The sequence below is a fragment of the Pteropus vampyrus genome, unplaced genomic scaffold (assembly GCF_000151845.1).
Source record: "Pteropus vampyrus isolate Shadow unplaced genomic scaffold, Pvam_2.0 Scaffold79, whole genome shotgun sequence".
NCBI classification, from domain to species: Eukaryota; Metazoa; Chordata; class Mammalia; order Chiroptera; family Pteropodidae; genus Pteropus; species Pteropus vampyrus.
The window spans coordinates 498719-520994 of record NW_011888860.1 but is presented as its reverse complement, the minus strand read 5'-3'; the positions used below and the strand labels follow the sequence as shown (position 1 = coordinate 520994).

Below are 22276 nucleotides of genomic sequence, written 5' to 3'. Positions count from 1 at the left end.
ACACTTAAGATTACATAAAGCAAAAAAAAGCAAAAGTTATTTTGTTCACACACATACAATACTTCCAAAACATATATAAGAAACTGGCAATAGGTTCCCCTTAGGATAGTAAAACTAAAAACTGTGGATCTAAGACAAATGTGAGACCATGGTGCTTTTAGTAAATTATTTCAAACATATACACATATAACTCTTTCTATAAAACACTTTAAAAAGGCTGATGGACTGAGTAATGATGAGATCTTTGAAAAGTGAAAAGGTAAAAGCATTCACTGTAACTGAGCAGTCCATGAAGGGTGAGGGAATGGACATCATGATGAGAGATAACTCTTCCAAATTTTGGCTATGAATGGGAAGTGAGAAATAGGGCAGTAGTTGGAGGAAGACAGTTCTATGGAGAGGATAAAAGTAAAGAATATCAGATAATGTAATGAACAAGATGGAATGGGGTAGAATGAGTGAAATCCAGAATGAGAACAAATGACTGGCCTTAGATAAGAGAATAGAATACCTGAGCAATATCAGGAAGAAAAAAAAAGATATATACAGGTCAATGCAGCTGTATAAGTTTCTTGCTTTTCTACCCTCGATGAATTCCTAACTTTTCCCACACTAGTTTCTTGCTTTTCTACCCTCAATGAATTCCTAACTTTTCCCACCCTACTAGTGTGGGCTATTTAAACCTTTAGGAATCAAGTCTTAATTGTGACCCCCTGCCATAATCATCGTGATGTATCACAAGACAGATTATATATTTAATAATAGGATCTAAATTTAATTCAGTACCTGGCACACTGTAAGAACTCAATACGTTTAAGAACTGGCTTAACTCTGATTTGGAAAGAGAATACATGTCCAAAATAAGAATGTTCCTAAATTAAGATAATATTCACAATTACGTCAGTATATGTACAGCAACAAAGACACCCACAGCCACATTTGTACTCTAATTCACTTCATCTTGTATGAGAGCAATCACTTTCTCTTTTCCATTTTTTGGTTGAAATAAGCCCCACTTTTGACAGAGTTATTGTAGAGCAGGGGCCCCAAGCTCTAGGGCTGTGGACTGGTACTGGTATGATACTGGTCTGTGGCCTCTTAGGAACTGGGCCACACAGCAAGAGGTGAACAGTGGGCTAGGGAAGCTTCCTTTGTATTTGCAGCCACTCCCCAGTGCTAGCATCCCTGCTGCAGCTCCACCTCAGACCCTCAGGCATTAGATTCTCATACGAGCACTGGTCCCTGGTGCAAAAAAAGGTTGGGGGCTGCTGTAGAACTACTGTAATTAAGACAGCTTGATATTGGTGGAAAAAAAAAAAAAAAAAGACACACAACAGTGGAACAAAATAGGGCCCAAACTTATACAGTCAACTGATCTTTGAGAAAGGAGTAATTTGATGGAAAAAAAGGAATAGTATTTTCAACAAACAGTGCTAGAACAACTGGACATCCATATGCAAAGTAATCTTTTATTACATTTTCAAAACCGGCAAAATTCTTTTTTAAAAAAATTTTTGAAGTCATGTTTATTTAAGTATAATTTACATTCAGTAAAAACTCACCCCAAATTTGACCAATGCACAATCATCACCATAATCAAGATGTAGAATAGTTCCTCAAAACTCCCTCGTGCACCTCTGCAATCAATCCCTCCCTAGGAATCCACTGACTGATTTTCTGTCAAAAGGGTCATGTTTAATCATTAAAATGATTGATCTATTATGGAAAAATCTGCAGACATATAAAACTTAGTTTTTAAAAGAATTCTTTGGAACATATAATCTTTATAACAGTCAAAAGAATGGAATTTTAAAATAACTTTTGTAAATTGTTGACAAAGCACAGTCAACAAAGTTGTCTTAAAACAGTTGTAGAACAGGTAGTTTGGTTACTGTGTCAAGTTGCAGGCTGGGGCTAGTTGGCAGAATAACTCCTTTAAATGATGAAATTAAATTATATGGAAATTCTCTATGGGACAGATATACATTCTTACACATACCTGGCACCATCTCAAATTTACTCCTGCTACCATCATAAAAGGAAAGCAAAAACTTCTTGGTATATGTCAATTGTCATGGGTTCAAACACACCTTATTTACATGAAGAACTTATTCCAAGAATGTAATTCTGTCTCTCAAGCCCCAATCCTGAAGTCTGTCAGAATCCTGAACTGGACTGAGCCGAGCTGCACACAGCAACCGAAAAAGCTAAAATGGCAGAAATTTTAATACCCAATACTGGTAAGGTCAAAGTGACACCAATAAAGTGCATAAACTCTTTTTTAACAGCAAAAAGTATTAATGCCATAAAAATCTGTTATTCTCTTGACTCAGTACTCCTATTCCTAGAAACTGCCTAAGAAATTCATTTCATTATAGGTAGAAAAAACTATAATCATAACAGAAATCAGTGAAACATTAAGTATAATGGGAAACAACAGTCTTAGTATCCGACAATTGAGGAATATCTACAAGAATTATGGTGCAATTTAATAGAATACTACAAACAAAAATAAATGAGAAGACTTTTCTGGTTTCTCACCCAGAATGTAAAAACTTGGAAGCTGTCACTCCCATCAATAGAAGAAACAAACTGAACAAATTGAAAATGAACAACTCTTCTTAGAGCCATCAGAGAAATAAAGTTACAGGGCAAACTGCTGCACCAAAAATTGGAGACAGGTGGGTAGAAAAAGACTCAAACCTTACCAGAGCAAAAGCTCACAAGCAACTCTTCATAAACCATTACCTGGGTGGGAAAAATCTAAACAGTAATTGATAAACTGCTAGAAGCTCAGTGAGGATGAATCTGAAAGTGAAAAACTGCCAGGGGCCCTTTTACTTTTGTGAGTTTTTAACTCCAAGATCTCTACCAGGTTTTCATAAGAGAAGATCAGAGAAAAATGTCCTGATTCTTTGGCTGGGAGAGGGGGAAAGTTGCCATTTGGAAATAAGCCCAGATTATTATTTTTTTTCTTAACAAAGCCTACCCTCAAGAAAAACTATTTCACCAGGGTCTAACCAACTGGGGTTTTAACAGATCTAACCAACCTGAGGGAAGGTAACTACCCAATTCCAGGCCTCTCAAGGCTTCCAGTTATCACCTAAGGCAAGAGGGAATTGAGAAGCACTTTTGAAGGTCACGGCTTAGGGACATAGGCTCATTAAAAGGCTGAGACCCAATTATAGGAATTCAGAACTCTTCCCCAACCCCTAACCTTTACCACATCAATAGATCTCAACTCAAAGAACTCCAAGTCTTACACCTTATTTAAGAAGATGTCTCTAAGGAATGCCAAAATCAATAGCAGGAGACAAAAACAAGGATGTAAGAGGAGATTTTAGCCTTGCAGACACTTAAAGCTACAGCAAACAGTCAAACACAGCCCAATCCCTAGACAGATAAATCTAAAGTCTCACTCTATTTACCTCAGTTCCTTTTACCCAGTACATTGTGTCTGCCTTTCAAGAAAAAAATTATAAGGCATACTAAAGGACAAAAAAACACAGAACAGACTCAGATATGGCAGAAATGCTGGAATTAGGCTTAAAATTTAAAACTATGATTAATCTGCTAAGTACTCTAATGGAAAAAGTTGACAATATCCAAAAGAGATGGGTAATGCAAGCAGGTGATGGAAACTCTAAGAAAGAATGAAATGGAAATGTTAAAAATAAAAAATACTGTAACAGAAATGAAAACTGCCTTTGATAGGCTCATTAGTAGATGAACAAAACAAATGAGCTAGAAGAAATGTCAATAGAAACTTCCAAAACTGAAACACAAAAGAAAAACAAATGAAAAAGAACAGAACATCCAAAAAGTATAACATACAAGTAATGGCAATAGCAGAAGGAAAAGAAAGGATAAAAATAAATATATGAAGCAATAATGACTAAGAATCTTCCTAAATTAATGACAGGCACCCAATCACAGATCCAAGAAGCTTAGAGACTACAAACCAGGATAAATCCCCCCAAATTTATACCTTGGCATATCATATTTAAACTGAAGAAAATCAAATACAAAGAGAAAATCTTGAAAGAAACCAGAGGGGAAAAAAACACCTACTTTGCCTAGAGATGTGCGAAGGTAAGAACTATATTGGATTTCTCTTCAGAAACCATGGAAGCAAGAGGAGAATGGTAAAAGTGTCAAAGTGAAAAAGCCTCACCTCGAATTCTACATCCAGTGAAATTATCCTTTAGAAATAAAGGACAAATAAAGACTTCTCAAACAAAAACTGAGGGACTCTGTTGACAGCAGATTTATGTTGCAAGAAATGCTGAAAGGAATTCTTCAGAAAGAGGGAAAATAATACAGTTCAGAAACTTGGAATTTACATAGAGAAAGGAAAAAGATGTGAGAAAAAAATTAAATAAAATCTTCAATTATTCTTAATAACAGATAACAGTATACTCAAAATGATAACAACAACAAAGGATCTGGTGATCATAGCTTATGGATAAATGGAATGTATGACAGAAATGTTATAATAGATGAGAGGCAGAAAATATGAATTCTATTATAAAGTACCTGCACTATCCATGAAATAGTACAGTGTTATTTGAAAGAGTTCTTGTAAGCGTATATGGCAAATTAAAGGAAAACTACTAGAAAAAATGTTTAAAAAAATAAAAGTACAATTGATAGGCTAAGAAAAAAATGGAATCATATAAAAAATATGGCAGGCATTAATCCAACTGTATCGATGATAATTATAACTGTTGTGAATGGAAATTGTCAATAGAGTCATTTATGTTAAGGGAACTAAAATGGAGCCAGGACATCGTAATGAAGTCTTCCCCATGAACATCCCACCCATGAACTCTTAAACTTTTAAGCTAACTATGGAACCACATCTTGAACTTCACTTCTTCCTTACCACAGCAACCAGACCATCTGCATTATGCACCTTGAAAGGGGCCAATCCATTTCACCAACCATTAACCCAGAACTGAATGGTCAATTAATCTTTAACAAAGGAGGCAAGAATATATAATGGGGTAAAGACGGTCTCTTCAATTAATGGTGTAGGGAAAACTGGACAGATACATGCAAAAAAAAAAAAAAAAAAGGAAACTAGACCACTTTTTTTTACACCATACACAAAAATAAACTCAAAATAAAGACTTAAATATAAGACTCGAAATCATAAAACTTGTAGATGAAAACATAGGCAGTAAACTCAGATACTGCTCTCAGTAATATTTTTGGCGGGAGGGGGGACATGTCCCCTCAGGGAAGGGAAACAAAAGAAAAAATAAACAAATGGGACTATATCAAACTAAAACGTTTTGTACAGCAAAGGAAACTAACAACAGAACAAAAAGACAACCTACCGATTGGGAGAAAATATTCACCAATAATACATCCAGTAAGTGGTTAATATCCAAAATTCAAAGAACTCACATAACTCAACAACAACAACAAAACAAACAATACAATTAAAAAATAGGCAGAGGACTTGAATGGACATTTCTCCCAAGAGGATATAGAGATGGCCAACAGATATATGAAAAGTTGCTCGACGTAACTAATCATAAGAGATATGTAAAGTTAAACCACACTGAGATATCACCTTCCACCTGTCAGAATGACAATGATCAATAAATCAACAAACAAGTGTTGGCGAGAATGTGAAGAAAAGGGAACCCTCATGCAATGTTGGTGGGGTTGCAAATTGGTGCAGCCACTATGAAAGACAGTATTGAGTTTCCATTAAAAAATTAAAAACAGAACTACCTTATGATCCAGCAATTCTACTTCTGATTATTTATCTGAAGAAATCCAAAACACTAATTCGAAAAGACATATGCACTCCTACATTCACTGCAGCATTATTTACAATAGCCAAGATACGGAAGAAACCTAAGTGTCCATCAATAGACAACTGGATAAAGAAGAGGTGGTACATATATACAATGGACTATTACTCAGCCATAAAAAAAAAAAAAGAATGAAATCTTACCATCTGCAACAACATGGATAGATTAGAGGGTATTATGCTAAGTGAAATAAGTCAGGTAGAGAAAGACAGATACCATATAATTTCACTTATGTGTGGAATCTGAAAAACAAAATAAATGAACAAAAAGAAAACAAATTCATAGATATAGAGAACAAACTGATGGCTGCCAAACAGGAGGAGGGTCAGGGGGCTGGATGAAAAAGGTAAAGGGATTAAGGAGTACAAACTGGCAGTTACACAATAGTCATGGGAACGTAAATTACAGCATAGGGAATACAGTCAATAATACTATAATAACTATGTATGGTGCCAGGGCAGTAGACTTATTGGGGAGAGATCCCTTTTTTAAGTTATATAAATATAAAACCACTACGCTGGACATCTGAAACCTAAATATTGAATGCCAACTGTGAGAAATTTAAAAAATTAAAAAAATAACCTAACCCTAACCCTAACCCAAAACCTAACCTAACCTCAAATCTAACTCAAAATCTAAACTTATACCTAACCTTCTCCATAACTATCATCCTAACCCTAACCCCCTACCTAATCTTAACCCTATCCCTAACTTTAATCCTAACCCTGTATGTAACCATAACCTTAACCCTCGCTCTATATCTGAATGTTTCCATAACCCTAAACCTAACCCTACACTAAACCTAACCCTATATATAACCTCCACCCTAACTCTAACATAAGCCTAAATATATACCTAAACTTAACACTAACACTAACCCAAAAGGTAACCCTAACTCTGTAACTTAAAATAAAAAAACTATAATACCTTGGCTTACCTCAGAAAAACTAACAAATACAAAAAGTTAATAAATATAATTTTAACCAGAGACCTCAACATATCTTAATAAAATGAAACAAATAACAAACAAGTAACTTATTAGTTAATACAACAGAAAAGCTTGCAGGTACACTCTAACAGAACTTAAAAAGATAGCTCATCAAATATATACATTTTCTCCTGCATAAATTTGGAGTTCTTGAAGTGGCTCTATCCTCAGTGAAGCCCAAGTGAGAAAATTATCTCACTCTGTACAAAGAGGAGTAATGGAAACCAGGTTCTTTCTGACCTAACTTAAAGCAAATACTACCATTATTACTATCATTACTATGACAACCACAACTATGACAGTGACTACTGCCATAAAAAGTAACAAAGAGGTAAGAAAAATGAATATAAAACAGACCAGGCAATTTTTCTGAGCTTTACTGAGGTAAAACTGACAAATAAAACTGTATATATTTAAAATGAAAAAAATATATACACACACATTTTCACAAAATAACTGAGCATCTCCTAGGGGAATACAAATTAATTTGGTAAATAAAACTAGCAACATAGTCAACATATCCATATCACAGGATAATCAAGAAAAAAGGGGAAGTCAGTACACAGCCACTTAAAAATACGTAATTTGTTCAGAAATACCATAAATTATAAAATATTACAAAAATAAAAATTTATTTTGATATATTTTTAATTTTTATTAATCAAAATTAATGGCATTCTCATGTCAAAATCTAAATGACTATAAAACTCTTCCACTTACAAACTATATAGTTCGATGTCAAAGGGCTATTATTAGAAGTCTTTGTTTACAAGTCTTGTGATACTGCACAGGCTTTCCTTTACAGTAACTATCATCACACAGCTAAAATACAGTGTGGGTATACTATTGATTGCATTTAAGTTCTTAAACTGAAAGTTCCTATATTTTCTAAATATAGGACTGAGGGGAGGAAGGAAAGGGTGGATGGGTATCAAAAACTTTCAATGTATATTTTCTCTATTTGGAAAATTCTGACAGAGACTCTGCATCTCTAAGTAACTTAATTTTATTGTTTGTTTGTTTATTTATTTTTATGCCTATAGCACCTGATATTCCTAGGTGGTCTCCCATCCAAGTACTAACCAGGCCCGACCCTGCTTAGCTTCCAAGATCAGACGAGATCGGGCACATTCAGGGTGGCATGGGTGTAGCCCTAAGTAATTTAAAACAACTTTTTTTATTTTCCAAATTCCTATATCACCTAAGAAAATTAAAGAAAGAATTTTAAAGGGTATAAAGAAATGGCAGAAAAAAAAATAATAAAACAAGACCTAAGACAAAAAGAAAAATGGAACCAGTGACTCACTGAAATAAAACTGAAAATTCATAGGCTTGACAGATAAAATAGAGATTAAGTAACAGAAGGAAAAAGGAAACTAAAAATGACATAAACTGTACCCTGTACTTACTACATCAATAACATCATAAGTAACAAATGAGATGTATTATATTAAATAAGGATTTTTTAAGACCAAACTGATAATTTTGAATGTAAACAGAACATTAAGACAGAAAGTGAAAAAATAATTTTTTAAAATACCTTTTAACAATCACTCTCTAAAAAACCACCTAGTTCTCAAACATATATATCCCAATTTACAAAGTATAATCACATACTGTTACAAAACAATAAAATGGATAGATAATCACAAACATATTTTATAAGACAAATATGGCTTTGATCCTCCAAACTTACCCAGGAAAATTCTGAACAAATACAAACTAGTTTTACTAAAAAGACAGTTGCTTTTTCTATTTGACTTTAAAAATAAAAGATTGCATTAATAGTAAGAATATAAAGAAATGGGCTGCCTTGTGCTGTACCAGTGCTACAGTAATTTACAATAACCATTCTAGAAGGCACTTTGATCATAAGAGTATGAAAAGTTCGGATACTCTGACCCAGTAACTTATTTCCAGGCATCTGTCTTAAGGAAATAAACTCAGATAAAAATTACTATGTAAAGACATTCCATTCAGTATATATAGTGGGGAAAAATAGAAACAACTTAGAAATGTTCAACAAAAAAAATGGTTTAATCAGGTAATACTAAATATTAATATATAAATTAAATACTATTTAATTTAAATATTTAAATTAAATACTAAATATTTTAAAAAGAATATTCAATACCATGAAGAAAATACAAGATATATTAAGAGAAAAAAAGGATACAAAACAGTATACATGCTAAGATCCTGATTTGGTAAAAAGAAAAAAAAGATGTTAATATCAACAGCTACCCCATGGTTGATGGGAGATTGTCACTTACATTTGTCATCTTTGTATATTTCTTCTAAATTCTCATAGAAGAGCATGGAGACAAGGGCTGCCTGTGTTCCTGACAAGTATTAATAGACTGGAAGCTCTCTTCCCCATGGTCTTACTCTTGGCTTCTGTCATCAACAAAAACTGCACCTTCTCTGAAATCCATTTCAAGATTTCCAAGTTTCTCAATTTCATTAGATTAAGTTCACTTTAATACTCCAAACCCAGCTATTAGCAGGCTTCACTGAAACGTAATCTCTCCCTCATTATCAATAAATTCTAATGTCCTCAATTCCCTCCTTAACCAGGTTTAGTTTGCATGTGCATTCATTGTAATCACTCCCTTTGCAAATACTCTCCACAACCTTGATGTATTTTTTCCTTCATGGTACTCATATGGCAAAGTTCCAGTGTTAGTTAAACTCATTCGCAATTAACTAAAAAACAATTTCTTATGTCTGCTCCAAGCATTATTGCTGTGGGGGAGGGGAACCATCATTAATCACTGTCTTATGTTCAAGTGAAGACCATAACAAATATCAAATGGAAACTTAACATGGCCCTGAGTATCTGTGTTCCTATTAAAAAATAATCCTTCCACTTATGCTAGGAATACCACCCCCTCTGTTCTTCTCAAGGACTTTGCACCTTCAATTATATCTCCTCATTCTAGCATAACAGCTTCCCGTTCACCAACATACAAATATATGCTAATGTCCACTAGAAAATTTTTTTTACAGATCTGCTGCCATATTCTTCTCCAGTTCCCCTAACAAAGCAAAACTCCTTTAAAAAGTTGACCAGAGTTGCTAGTTTCTCACCACACTTCCTCTAAACCAGGGGTCCCCAACCCCTGGAACAGGGCCACAAAGCAGGAGGTAAGTAGTTGGCTAGCCAGTGAAGATTCATCTGTATGTGTGGCAACTCCCCACCGCTAGCATCACCGCCTCAGCTCCACCTCAGACATTAGATTCTCATAGGAGCACTGGTCTCTGGTGCCAAAAAGGTTGGGGACCACTGCACCAAACCAAGCAACTATGGGATGTGGGATATTTCCCTCCAGACTTTTGTTTGAACCACAACTACTGTTTCTTTTGTTACATCCAGGCAAACTCGACCCCTAACTCTTAAACCCCTTTTCCTCACATCTTCGGTCTTGATTCATTCTCCACATGGCAGCCAATGTGGTCTTTTAAAAATCCAAATTTTGTCCTTTGTTTTAAATCCTCAAATGGCTTTTAGAGTCACTTAAAATCCAAATTCTTACTTTGGGCTTAGAAAGTTTATGTGATCTGGCTCCTGCCTACATCTTCAACTTCATCTTGCACCATTCTCCTCCCTTACCCATCATATTCCAGCCACAATAACCTGATAGCAAATTCATTCCTACTTTATGACCATTACATTAACTGTTTCCTCTAATCTGGAATGATCCTCCCTAGAGATCGTCATTCAGATCTCAATATAAGTCTAAAATCCTAGGAAAGGCCTTTTCTGAACACCCAATCAAAAACAATCAATTAATTTCATCTGTACAATATTATTATATTTCTTGGTGTTGCGTTTATCACTCATTTATCTGTCTTCTCTTGTCCAGCATATATTATGATGCCTAGCAAAGACAGAGCCCCAAAGTATTTGTTAGAAGAGCTGACATACATGAATATGCCATGATGCCTACCCTTGAGAAGCTCAGTCTAGTAAGAAAAGCCAGTTTCAAATGACTAGAAAACATTAAAAATTATAGATTTAGGTTTAAAGTCACATGGGAATTATATTCAAAGCTCTTTAAATATGTTTACATATGTACATATGAAGAAAAAACAATGAAAGGAAACTCAGATGTAGCTGTATATTTGAAATATTTCATAGACAACACAAAAATAGTTTGAAGAAAAGAAATATCCCTGGGAGTGAGATTACAAATAATTTTTACTTTAATATAGTTCCTAAATTCAATAATAAGCAAACATTTGTTACTTTTATATTCACAGAAATTGGCTATTTATTTAAAGGGGAAAAGCTCTATTTTCTTGACTGTATAATAATTACTAGCTTTCTATATGCATATTAGAGTTGATCATCATAATGTATAACAAAGTTAATTACAATTTATCTTCCCAAGTATAAGTCTGAGTTATTCACAAGAAACTTTTTCCCTGAAGTTGTTACCCCACCCCTAGAGTTCTCCTAACTTAAACTCAAACACGTAAATAGCTGTCTACGTCTCAATGCCTTACCAGACTATAATTTACTCCACAATAGCATGGACCATGTCTATCTTATTAACAACAGAGGTGGCATTCAATAAATGTTGAATAAAATGAAGCATAATGTAGAATTAAACTAAAGAGTTAAACCATGGGATACAGATGTCATCATATATAATACTAAATAAATGCCCCTTGAGATCTTCAAAGGGGAAAACTACAAAAAAAGAAAAAAAAAAGATTCCTTTACTACCATCTTATTTTCCAGTTTGGGCTTGGACATTATATCACCCCAATTCAGGACTTTATTACATTATCAACACTTAAATTTAGAGCAGAAACCCAACCTCACCTGGAGGCCACCTTTATCAAAATAGTCAACTCTTACTAGTCTCAGAGGCAAGATAAAAGGTATTATTTTCATAGTGGTTGGGGATGAGCACCCTGGAGCTTAAGAAAATCCTTAAACTCATTCAGGAAAACAAGTGCCCAAGCAATGGAGAATCAAAAATTACTAAGATACTTGGTCTCCTCAATGACTCACACTCAAACAGTTCCTATGGGCAGATGGAGATAAAGCACCTAAGTAAACAACGTAAGGATATATAAGTATGACCAAGCCCGCAGATATATAAAATGTATGACATAACCACCTAAAATCTAAAACACCTGACCTAGTAATACACACCCAAAATTCTTACACATGTGCACCAGCAAGAAACTGGAAATACCTAAATATATAATAGACAGATGCATAAACTGTTATATATTTTTTAAATGAAGGAACTACTGTAGAAATGATATAAGAAAAATAAAGCACAAAATGTTTTATTACCATGCTGAAGAGTAATATTATCAGACAACTCACAACTGAGTATGCCAATTCCAAATAGGATGGGTCACATGAAACAAAATAAACTAAAAGTAAAACACCCATGGTCCCTTGAGCAAAAGGCTACATATACCAACCTTGCATTTGTAATTACTAGAAAAATCCATAATTATACAAAGGCTAAAAATAATTAAGAGCATAATAGGCCTGCCTTAAACCTATGCAAAGAACACTTTTGGCAGCAGCTCCAAAAAAAAAAAAAAACAGATACCCATCAAAGGTTTATTTTAGCATACTTTAAATGTTACTAAGGCAGGTACCATGCAAGATGCTGAAAAGAAAAAAAAAATGAATAAGAATCCTCAAGGAGCCCAAAGATCTACCAGGAGCAGAAAGAAATACATACAATTATCAATAATATAATATCTGCTAATAACAAAGTAATACTGGAGAACAAAGGTAAACTGTGGGTTCAAGACTTATTACGAGTGGCATTTTAGGATAAGCAAGCTTCAAAAGGCAAAGAAAGGAGGTATGGGTTTATTCCAAGCAGACGGAACAACTAAATAGCAAGCAATTTAGAATAGCTAGAGGTTTGAGGGAGGATTAGGGTCTGAGGTATGGGTAAGTGTGCAACTGTGTTGAGACTTGATGAGAAATAAGTGAGGAATGGTAGGCTAGAACAACAGTATAAAGGTTTTCACTATGCAATAAGCTAAAGAACCTAAAGAAAGATGACAAAATCATATTTTAAAAATTAAATCCTGTGGCATGTCACCAGGTGAATTGAACAGAGGTTGGGAGAGACTAAAGGCAGAGAAGTAAGTGTAATAAACAAACTACTGTAATATAACTAGTCCATCTGAGATATGAAAACCTGACCTAGGGTAATTAACAAAAGGAATGCAAGAGGAAACAGATTCAGAAGATAAATGGAGGAGGGGGAATAAAATCAGTAACATAAAGGGTAGTAACAGAAGTTGAAGGAAAACTGGAAAAGCAGTATCAGAGCAACCAAAAGAGTAACGCTCTGAGATGGAAATGGAAATGCTGGAAGAAAGGTGTACAAAATGGACTGCTGAGAACTTACTTTGCATCTGACAATTTGGAAGATACTGGTAAAGGCTGAAGTAGTAGTTTCAATATCATATGGCAGAATAGAGGCCCGAGTATAGAAGTTAAGGAACGAACTGATTTTTGAGAACCAAATATAGGAGAATATCTTTGTTATAACCAAAGAGAAAAAAATTTTCTTAAAGTACAAAGGCACAACACACAAGAAAAGACAAAAAAATTTGACTCCTTTAAAATTAAACTTTGGTAAGACGAAAGATATGACAAAGTTAAGTGAAACAAGCCAGTTATAAAAGGACAAATAATGTATAACAGAGTAGTCAAATTCAGAGACAGAAAGCCCAATGGTGATCGTCAGGGGCAGAAGTCTTGTTTACCGGGTAGAGTTTTGGTTTTACAAGATAAAGAGTCCTGGAGATGGTTGGTGGTAATGGTTGCACAACAATGTGAATGTACTTAATGCTACTGAAACTGTACACTTAAAAATATATAAGATGGTAAATTTTATGTTACATGTATGTTACCATGATTTCAAAAAGAGCATTAAAAATAAATAAATAAATAAGGCAAAGCTAAAAGTCAAGCCACATAATGAAAGTCATCAAAATTATATACATAAAGAATTCCTGTATATCAATAAGAAAAATACAAACCATACAAATTTTTAAAAATGGGTAAGGAATGCAAATGCTAAATTCACAAAAGAAAGCATAATGGGCAATAAACACAAAAATATGTTTAATATCTCTACTGACTAGGAAAATGAAAATTAAAATAACCTACTATTTCATATCCATCAGACTGACAAAAATCTTAAGTCTTAGGTCATTAGAACTTTATGTACTGTTAGAGGAAGTACTGATACAAAGCATAAGAATGAAAATACACTCAGATGCTGCAATTCTATTTCCTAGAAAAACTTGTATGTGGCCTAAGAAAACATTTATAATAATGTTCAATGCATCTTTTTATTTTATCATAGCTAAAAGTTATTAACTACATGCCATCAATGGATTGAATTTTAACTGTGAAATGGAATACTATAAAATTTAAAGAACTAGAGCAATATGCATTTTCACAGAAAAAAGGTCAAAAAATATAATGCTGAGAAGTTGCAGATGTAGAATATTATAATCATCTATAGTTTAAAAAAACATTAAGTGTTTTTACATTAAAAAACACTGTTTATCAACAGTAAAAACAAAAATATGACTAGGAAGAATATACACCAACTTCAGCATAGTGGTTACTTTTAAGAAGGAGAATGGGATAGAGAAAAGGTTACAAAATGAACATCTGTATAGTCTGTTTTGTTGCAGGGGGAGTAGTGTGCCGCTTAATCAAGTATAAATGAAAGGGTTAAGTTCTGTTAAATCTGGACCATGGATATAAAGTTGTTCATGTGCTATTTCCTAAACTTTTAAGTGTAAAATATTTCATAATTTAAAAAAATCTTTAAAAATAACAGGCAGGAAGCAAGGATGTATGATTGTACACTACTCCTGCCATCATCATCAGTAAATGTCTGAGTCAAGAGACCTGATTTCAAAACTCTGTTCCACCACCACGTTACTTGATACTGAGACTTAACTTAATTTCTTCAAAGTTGCAACTTTCTGATCTGTAAAACAAGAATTTTTTATCTAACTCCAACAAGGTAAGTCTTTTGGGGCTGTGGTCAACATGCTCAATAATATTTATTGGGAAATAATATATATCCTTTACAGAGGGGTGACATACTAGGGTACCCCAGATGCATCTAAATCATTAACCTCCTAAGGCTGCCATATATATAAAATGTAAGATAGCACACATACAACTATTGGTAGTTATTAAATTTGCAGTAAAAACAAAGAATTAAAGGGAGGAAGAAGGATAAGGGTTTTAAATGAATTGAAGTTCTCTCACCTTTTTAGAATTCTGTAAGAGAACACCATGAATGTCAGATGGATGTGACTGCCACTTTCTAGTTTCCAAGACCCAATTTTAAAACATGGGTTTTACAAAGGGATTCAAAATTACACACCATAGGATTAAAATCTGGATTCCCTGGTCCAGGTCAAGTTTACCAGAGCCATGTCAAGAAATCCAAAATAATCCTGTTAACTCATATATTATCTGAAAGACTTTCAAATTATTTTTTTTGTCACTTAGAAAGATAACATTTTAACACAAACATTTCTCCAATTTATCATTGTCTCCTAAAGAAAAATTAACCAACATCTGGAGAATAAGACCCATATATTTTCTTTGTATTCTCCTTGGCCACCAGCCCCATAGGTTTGCACACAATGACAAAGAAACACCATCAGAAGCACTGAAGCCCCACGTTCAGCCTTTTGAGGCTAATTCACATAAAGCTATCTCTAAACCATTAAAGGAAACCTTCATGATCCAAGAACAAAAAGCAGAAGATGAAAGTATAGTTAATTTTGATATCTTAAAAGCTATCCATTTACTGAATGTTTAATGTGTCCCAGGCATTGCTCTAAGCACTGTTAAGACTCTTAATCTTCCCACATTTTTTCAGATAAGAAAACTGAGATACAGTCAGTGCTGCAGGTATTAAGTAGAAAAGTCAGGACTCAAAGCAAATCTAATTCTAATTCCCACACTCTTAATCATTAAGCTAAATTTACTGTATTATGCTTAAGGAGCTGGCAAATTTTAAGTTCTCACACAGAGAGAGAAAAGCAAAATATCCTTAAATACTCAATATTAAACTGTCACTTCACTGCTGTACTTAAATTTTTATTAGCATTCAGCTTATATGTTAGGAAAAGGATAGTCCCATAAAACAATCATATGTAATGGTTGGAGTGGACTGGCATGTAAAAAGCCTGGGTTCACAATTAACTGATCTGTGTCAGTGAACAACAATCTCCCCAGGTCTCAGTTTCCTGATCTTACAGATGAGAAGTTTGGCCTGGATCTAAGGCCTCTTGCAACTCTAATACTCAATGAATTTCATCACATTTTCTAAGACACTATTAATATATTTTTTGAAGATTTTGAAAGGCATCTTTTGAAAATCTTCAAAATTAAAATAATCATATAGTGTACAGTCATGTCTATTCTTTTACTCAAACATACTCAAAGCTAACCTGTGCTATCAAAAATCAGGAAAGTGACTGGAAAGGGGTAAAGGGTGGGGTTCCTACGGTGCTGATAATATTCTATTTCTTGGTTTGAGTGCTGATCATACTTCGCTGCATGTACATTTTACTTTGATATGAAACCAGTGTTTTTTTCCAACAATAAGTCAAGAAACTTCGAAAGGTGCTCTAACTCCACGACTATGTAAATACTAGAACTGTGCAACCTTTCTGTGCTTTATATGTACATGTGTTCCTTGCCTAATTTTGTCAATAATCTCTGCTCCCCAGTTCCAATTCAGATACCTACAGAAAAGATAATTTACTTATAAATTACAGTATTCCTGTAATTCCCCTGAGACTGTCTTCTCAAACCTGAGGCCAGTCTTAACTTTCTTTTGGAACCTAGCTCAAGAACCTCTCTCTATACACCTACCCTCAGAACTACTACAGAGTTTACTCTCTTCCTCTAATATTTTTATCTATGTCCAACAGGTAAGTCTTTTGGGGCTGTGGTCAATATGTTCAATAACTGCTGATAATGTTTATTGGGAAATAACATTAAGAATATAAACCCTTTACACAGGGGTGACATACTAGGGGACCCCAGAAGCATCTAAATTTATGCCCGATAGACAGAAATCAAAGTTTTTATAATAGTAAAGTAAAACAAGAAATGCACCTCAAACAGTATTACCTGGACAGGCTTTAATTTTTTTGCCCAGTCTTTAAACTTTCCTTGCTTAGCCCACACCCAGAACCCAAAAGGCACACTATTTAAATAAGTTACACAGAACTATAACTTATGTAATTGTAAAATCAAATCACTGTTCAACAAATCACTGTTCAAATACTGGTTACATTGGTTTTTAGCAGGGGATTTCGCCTGTTTCTTTAAATCAAAAAGGAGAAAGTTTAAAAAACAATAATTAATTTATAAAGGGAAAACAAACTTAAAAGTCTTAAAAACAGAAACAAAACATTCAAAGCTAGTAGTAGCCATGCTATATAATTTTTAATATCTTTATTGTCCATCTTTTAGATAAATTAAACTACCTTAATAACCTTAAATGTTCTCCTAAGTTTTGTCTACAGCAGTCGTTCTCAACCTTTGGCAGTCTGAAGACATTTTTAGTTGACCCAACTGGCAGAAAGAGAGGGAAGGTAGGGAGATGGGGAGAGGGCTGGCTGTGCTATCTAAAATAATCTAGATCGAGCTAGAAAAATATATTAAATACATTAAACAATAATAGATACAAAAATCAATCTAAATGCTTAAAGAAAACTTATACAATAGTAGTATTCATGAAATCAATTTGTTAATGCCAAATCAATTTGTTAATGCGATTTGTTAATATTTATTACATATTCCCTATGAGAATCCTAGAAAATGTTAGCAAAGTATAGCTACAATACAAAAAACTACAGGTACCATATAGCACAAGAACAAACAAGAGTAAGTGCACTGATTTAAAGGCATTTTACTTCATTAAGCTTCAAATTTTAAAATATTTTACCTACTGAAATTCAAGTAAATCTTAAGTTAATTACAGGTAACACTTATTTTAATGTTTAAACTAACAATTAAATTAGGTTGTGTTTAAATCCTTTAACCAGTAATACAAACCAGGCTCAATTATTTTTAAATAATTAAAAGCATGCCTATCCTTGGCAAGTCAGGACAGTGTGGCACAATATAAACACAAGCAGACCTAGATTCAAATCTAAAGCTGTATGTTTGCAGACAAATAATTTAACTTTTCTGAATCTCGATTTTCTATTCTAAGAAACAGAAAATCTAATTCAAAGACCTGTTCTTGAGAACTAGCAAAAATATATAAACAAATGGTACTGAGAGCCACTCTACAAATGGTAGTTACCGGCAACAATAATTAATAGTAAATAATAACCTGTGAAGACAGATCACTTTTATTATATCCTCACAATCAACAATTCACTTACATAATTCGACTTGCAAAATAACTATAGAATGTACTTTAAATCAATTTTCCACTCCTAGAAGCTCTGAAACATAACTTAAAATTCTCACTCAGATTTAAAAATTAGTATCTGACACATAAAGGATGAATTTCCAAACACGGTCTCAAGGAAAAATGACCTAGGCAGTGCCTTTATTATTTTGTTTTAAGTAAAAAACATGTTCACATTACTTAAAATTCAAAAGGGATCTTTTGATGCCTGTTGTCCCAGACATCCAACTACCCTACACAGAAGTAATCAATTTTACCAATTTCTCATTAATCCTTTCATCTATACAAATAAACATATTTCCCCACCTCTGATACAAATGGTGGCCTCCTCCACACTATTCTGTACCTTGCCTTCCACATTTGCTTTATCTTGGAGGCTATATTTTAATTAACAACACATTTCAAGAATGGCCACTTATAACTTCTTATGGCCAGACACCAGCAATCTTTACAAAGGCATCCCACCCCCAAACCTTCTAACAACCAGTATTCTTAGTAAACACAAGCATATGAAATAATTGGTAAACTGGAGATTTTACATAGGTGATATGATGAAAAACTTGATTACCTACCTGACTCAAAATACTGCATTTACACACTTAAAAGGGAAACACATGGACTGTACTACAAGTTTTTCAATGAGTTGAAAATTCTTATAGAATTGGCCCTACTAAAATACAGATAAAAAAAAATTGGTGCAAATAAAGCTATTTATTGGTTACAGTTCAAAATTAAATTATCTGACCCTTTCCTAAATGTACTTTGCAACTTACTTTCTGGAAGAAGTTTCCTTCCAGATTTATAAAGGTACTATTCTTAAAAAAAAAAATTAAAAAAAAATTGTTTGCATTTCCTGTTTTCTTCCTCTGAAACACTAAGACAGACAAAGAAGCAAGGTTTCACCATCCCTTACATGTAAAGAGCAGCATTATTTTAACAATAAGCATCACTATAATACAAGATTTCTTTTCAGCTTCGATTTAAGTGCTAAGAATATCATGCTGAAAAGTCACTTCCTATAAAGAGACCATATGAATTAGAAAAAAAAGCAATTTAGCACTTTTAGGTAATTGAAAATAAATCATTAGAAATTTTTTATTAAGTCTCAGGCTTATATAACCTTACTATAGAAGAAAATGTTTTAGGCTGTTGGCAACAATATTAGCTGCCATCTTTCATAAGGAATATATATGTCGACTTTCCTGGAATATAGTTTATTAAATAAAAAAGTCATTGTTTCACTGTAAATCAGTACAGGCATTTATGTGTCTATTTCTGCACTGTACCACAAAAATACAAAGTCATCCTTCCATTCAGAATTTTGGCATTAGAACAAATGCACAGGGCAGAGTTCATACACATGTTCTGTAAAACCTATCATTACTTATATACTACTCCATTCAATAAATCTGCTAGTATTTGTCATTTTTGATAATTTTAAAGACTTTCTCTAATTGGAAAGATACATAATCACTATAGACACAAATAAAGCTCAAGTGCTATCAGATTTATGTCAATTACTCATCACATAGTTAGGAGTGCTGAATTTCACAAATCACTGAGATGATAACAGAAAAATACAAATAACAATGATGCATTCGATAATAGTACTGACATACTGAAAATAATAACCATTTCAGCATTGCTTTTTAATCTTTGTTAAATTCAAGGAGGAAAAACCACCTGGAATTCTTGTTGGCTTGGGCATGAAAAATTTTACTGATACTTACATCGTTTTGAGTCAAACTACTAGAACATTTTGAATATCTTATATAAATAAATGAGTCCACTACTAGTTTATCTAAATTCTGCAGGACTCGAGAGCAGCTTGAGACAAAAAAAAAAAAAAAATTAATCATTTTAGATAGGGTATTATGATATACCTACTAAGGAGATATAACAATGCATTAATCTGGTGAAATTCCATGTGTTTAATAGGGCTGTTTTAAAAAGTAGAAGCAATTTAACTATGAAGGACATCACAATGAAGTTTCATGGCACAACATAGTCAGAGGCATTGTCTTGGGAGAGGTTCTCTGATGTGTAACTTCTGTAACTTGTAAGTAATATTTTGAAATAAGCTTCTCACACACTCCATTATTTTTTCCTAGCTAAAAATATTTAAAATGCCTTTAACACACCAAATGACTTGCCCTTACCCAGTCAAAAGCTCTAGGTGTCAACAGAAAGAGGCCTAGGAATTGGGGGTAAATAAAAATGAGATAATAGTCTAGATTGGAATTAATTTCCAACCTCAGGTGAAAATTCTCTATCTCCCACTCAAAAAGACAATATCACATTAAGTCTCCCCTTTCCTCCCAACACTCAATTAAGAGGGAGTAACTCGGAACGTCCTCCTTTCATCAACACCTAAGGACTCTCACAGCTCCTTCCCCAAGGAAAGGACAGTGAGGCCAGACAGCTATAACCTAGAAAGAATACCCTTAAAAGTGTGGGCCTTTGAGCAGCGCGACTCTCCGGATCCAGTTACCACCTTTCCCCTTCCCCCAACCCACTTCCCGGGTTTTCTCAGGCTTGGCCTGCTCCCTCGCCACCCTACAGCCACATTTCCAGCTGTTGCCACTACCTCGGGGCTCTCTCTAGAGCTCACACCCCGCCGCCAAGTGCCCCCTGCTCCCTCTTCCCCCTTCCCCGCCCCAAACCGTGTTCCTCTCCACACCACCCGCCCGCGAGACCGTCCATCCCAGGGCCCTGGGAGGGGAGGGGAAGGTGGCGGAAGGAGCGGGGAAGACTGCTGCTTCCCCACAGGCAGAAGGGCGGCCGCGAGGAGGGCCACCTGGGGGTTCCTGGGGATATTGGGAGTCGCCGCTGGTAGGGCCCTCCCGCCCTGGGCTGAGGTGGGGATGTCCGGGAGTTCATTTCTGACCTCCTCGCTCTTCAGCACCTCCTTGAACTCCCGCTTGATTCGCTGCACCGCGATGTTGGCCATGTCTCCGCCCGCAGCTGATTCGTACCCGCCTCCTCCGCCACCGCTACGACCACCGCCACCGCCGCCACCTCTTCCTCCGCCGCTTCCTCCCTCTGTGATTCACACCCGAGCACACGAACACTGCCACTGCCACCCCGGCCGCCTCGCTCTCTTCAGTATGGAATCACCTCCGTGTCCGGCCACCAAAATGGCGCCCGTCCGCGCATGCGCACGACGCTGACCCGACCGGGCGGCGCAGCCGCTCCCGTTGCAGCTCCGTACGCTTCAGCCGCGAGCCCGGATCCCCGCGCCGCGGCGCGCCGCGCGTCTCTCTGCCAGAGCTGCGACCGCGTGACTCCGCCCTGCCGGCGTCTGGGACCTGGAGGGTGCGGCCTCCACGCTGGCTTGCCCTGCCCCAGCCTCCTGGGTGGTCTCCTGCTCCTCCGGCCCCTTTCAAACCAGTGGGGTATCGCCTGGACTACCAACGTGACTGGTTCACAGGGCCCCACCAGGCTTGGAGCACTTCCTTGAACTCAGTCACGGAACCCACGGGCTTAATGTGCTTGGCTGCGTTTGGTGTATGAGAACACTACCCCGGAACTCAGTTCGGCCCATTTTCTACTGGCATAGGCCCAGAAAATCCACCATGGTCCGTTTTTGTTCCAAGACATTATAATACCACTATTACTATGATCAAATTATTGAATTAAGTGAGGTCATTGTTGGGTCCCATGCGGTGTATTTGAGACAGGTACTCCATGAAGATGCCTGAGGTGGTTTTAGAAGCCAGATGGTGATCTTTGACCTACTTACATAATACTGAGCTGTGGAACTAAAACCGTAGTTTTCAAACTTGAATGTACATCGGAATCCTCAATGGACCTTGTTAAAAAAAACTTGTTGTGCCCCATCGCTAGAGTGTGGGGTAGGCCTAATTTGCATTTCTAACAAGTTCCTAGATGCTGCTGCTGCTGCTGCTGCTGCTGCTGCTGCTGCTGCTGGTTCAGGGACCACACTATGAGAACCCCTGAACTAAGGCATGTAACAATAGTTTATATGT

At 35.5% G+C, this 22276-nt stretch overlaps 1 protein-coding gene and 1 pseudogene across 4 annotated transcripts in view; both read right to left on the bottom strand.

Moving 5' to 3' along the window:
* The window catches only part of UBE2K (ubiquitin conjugating enzyme E2 K), a 51519-nt gene extending 30009 nt beyond the window's left edge, over positions 1–21510 (bottom strand). Inside the window, exon 1 of one of the 4 annotated variants that reach the window (XM_011362749.2) lies at positions 21175–21510. In XM_011362749.2, coding sequence (XP_011361051.1) covers positions 21175–21237 — 63 coding nt within the window. In that variant the 5' untranslated portion in view covers positions 21238–21510. The remainder of the gene's footprint in view (positions 1–21174) is intronic. The other 3 variants (XM_023532170.1, XM_023532169.1, XM_011362748.2) reach the window with 3 other exon arrangements.
* LOC111741531 lies at positions 7851–7969 on the bottom strand (annotated as a pseudogene).
* Positions 21511–22276: the final 766 nt, after the last annotated feature.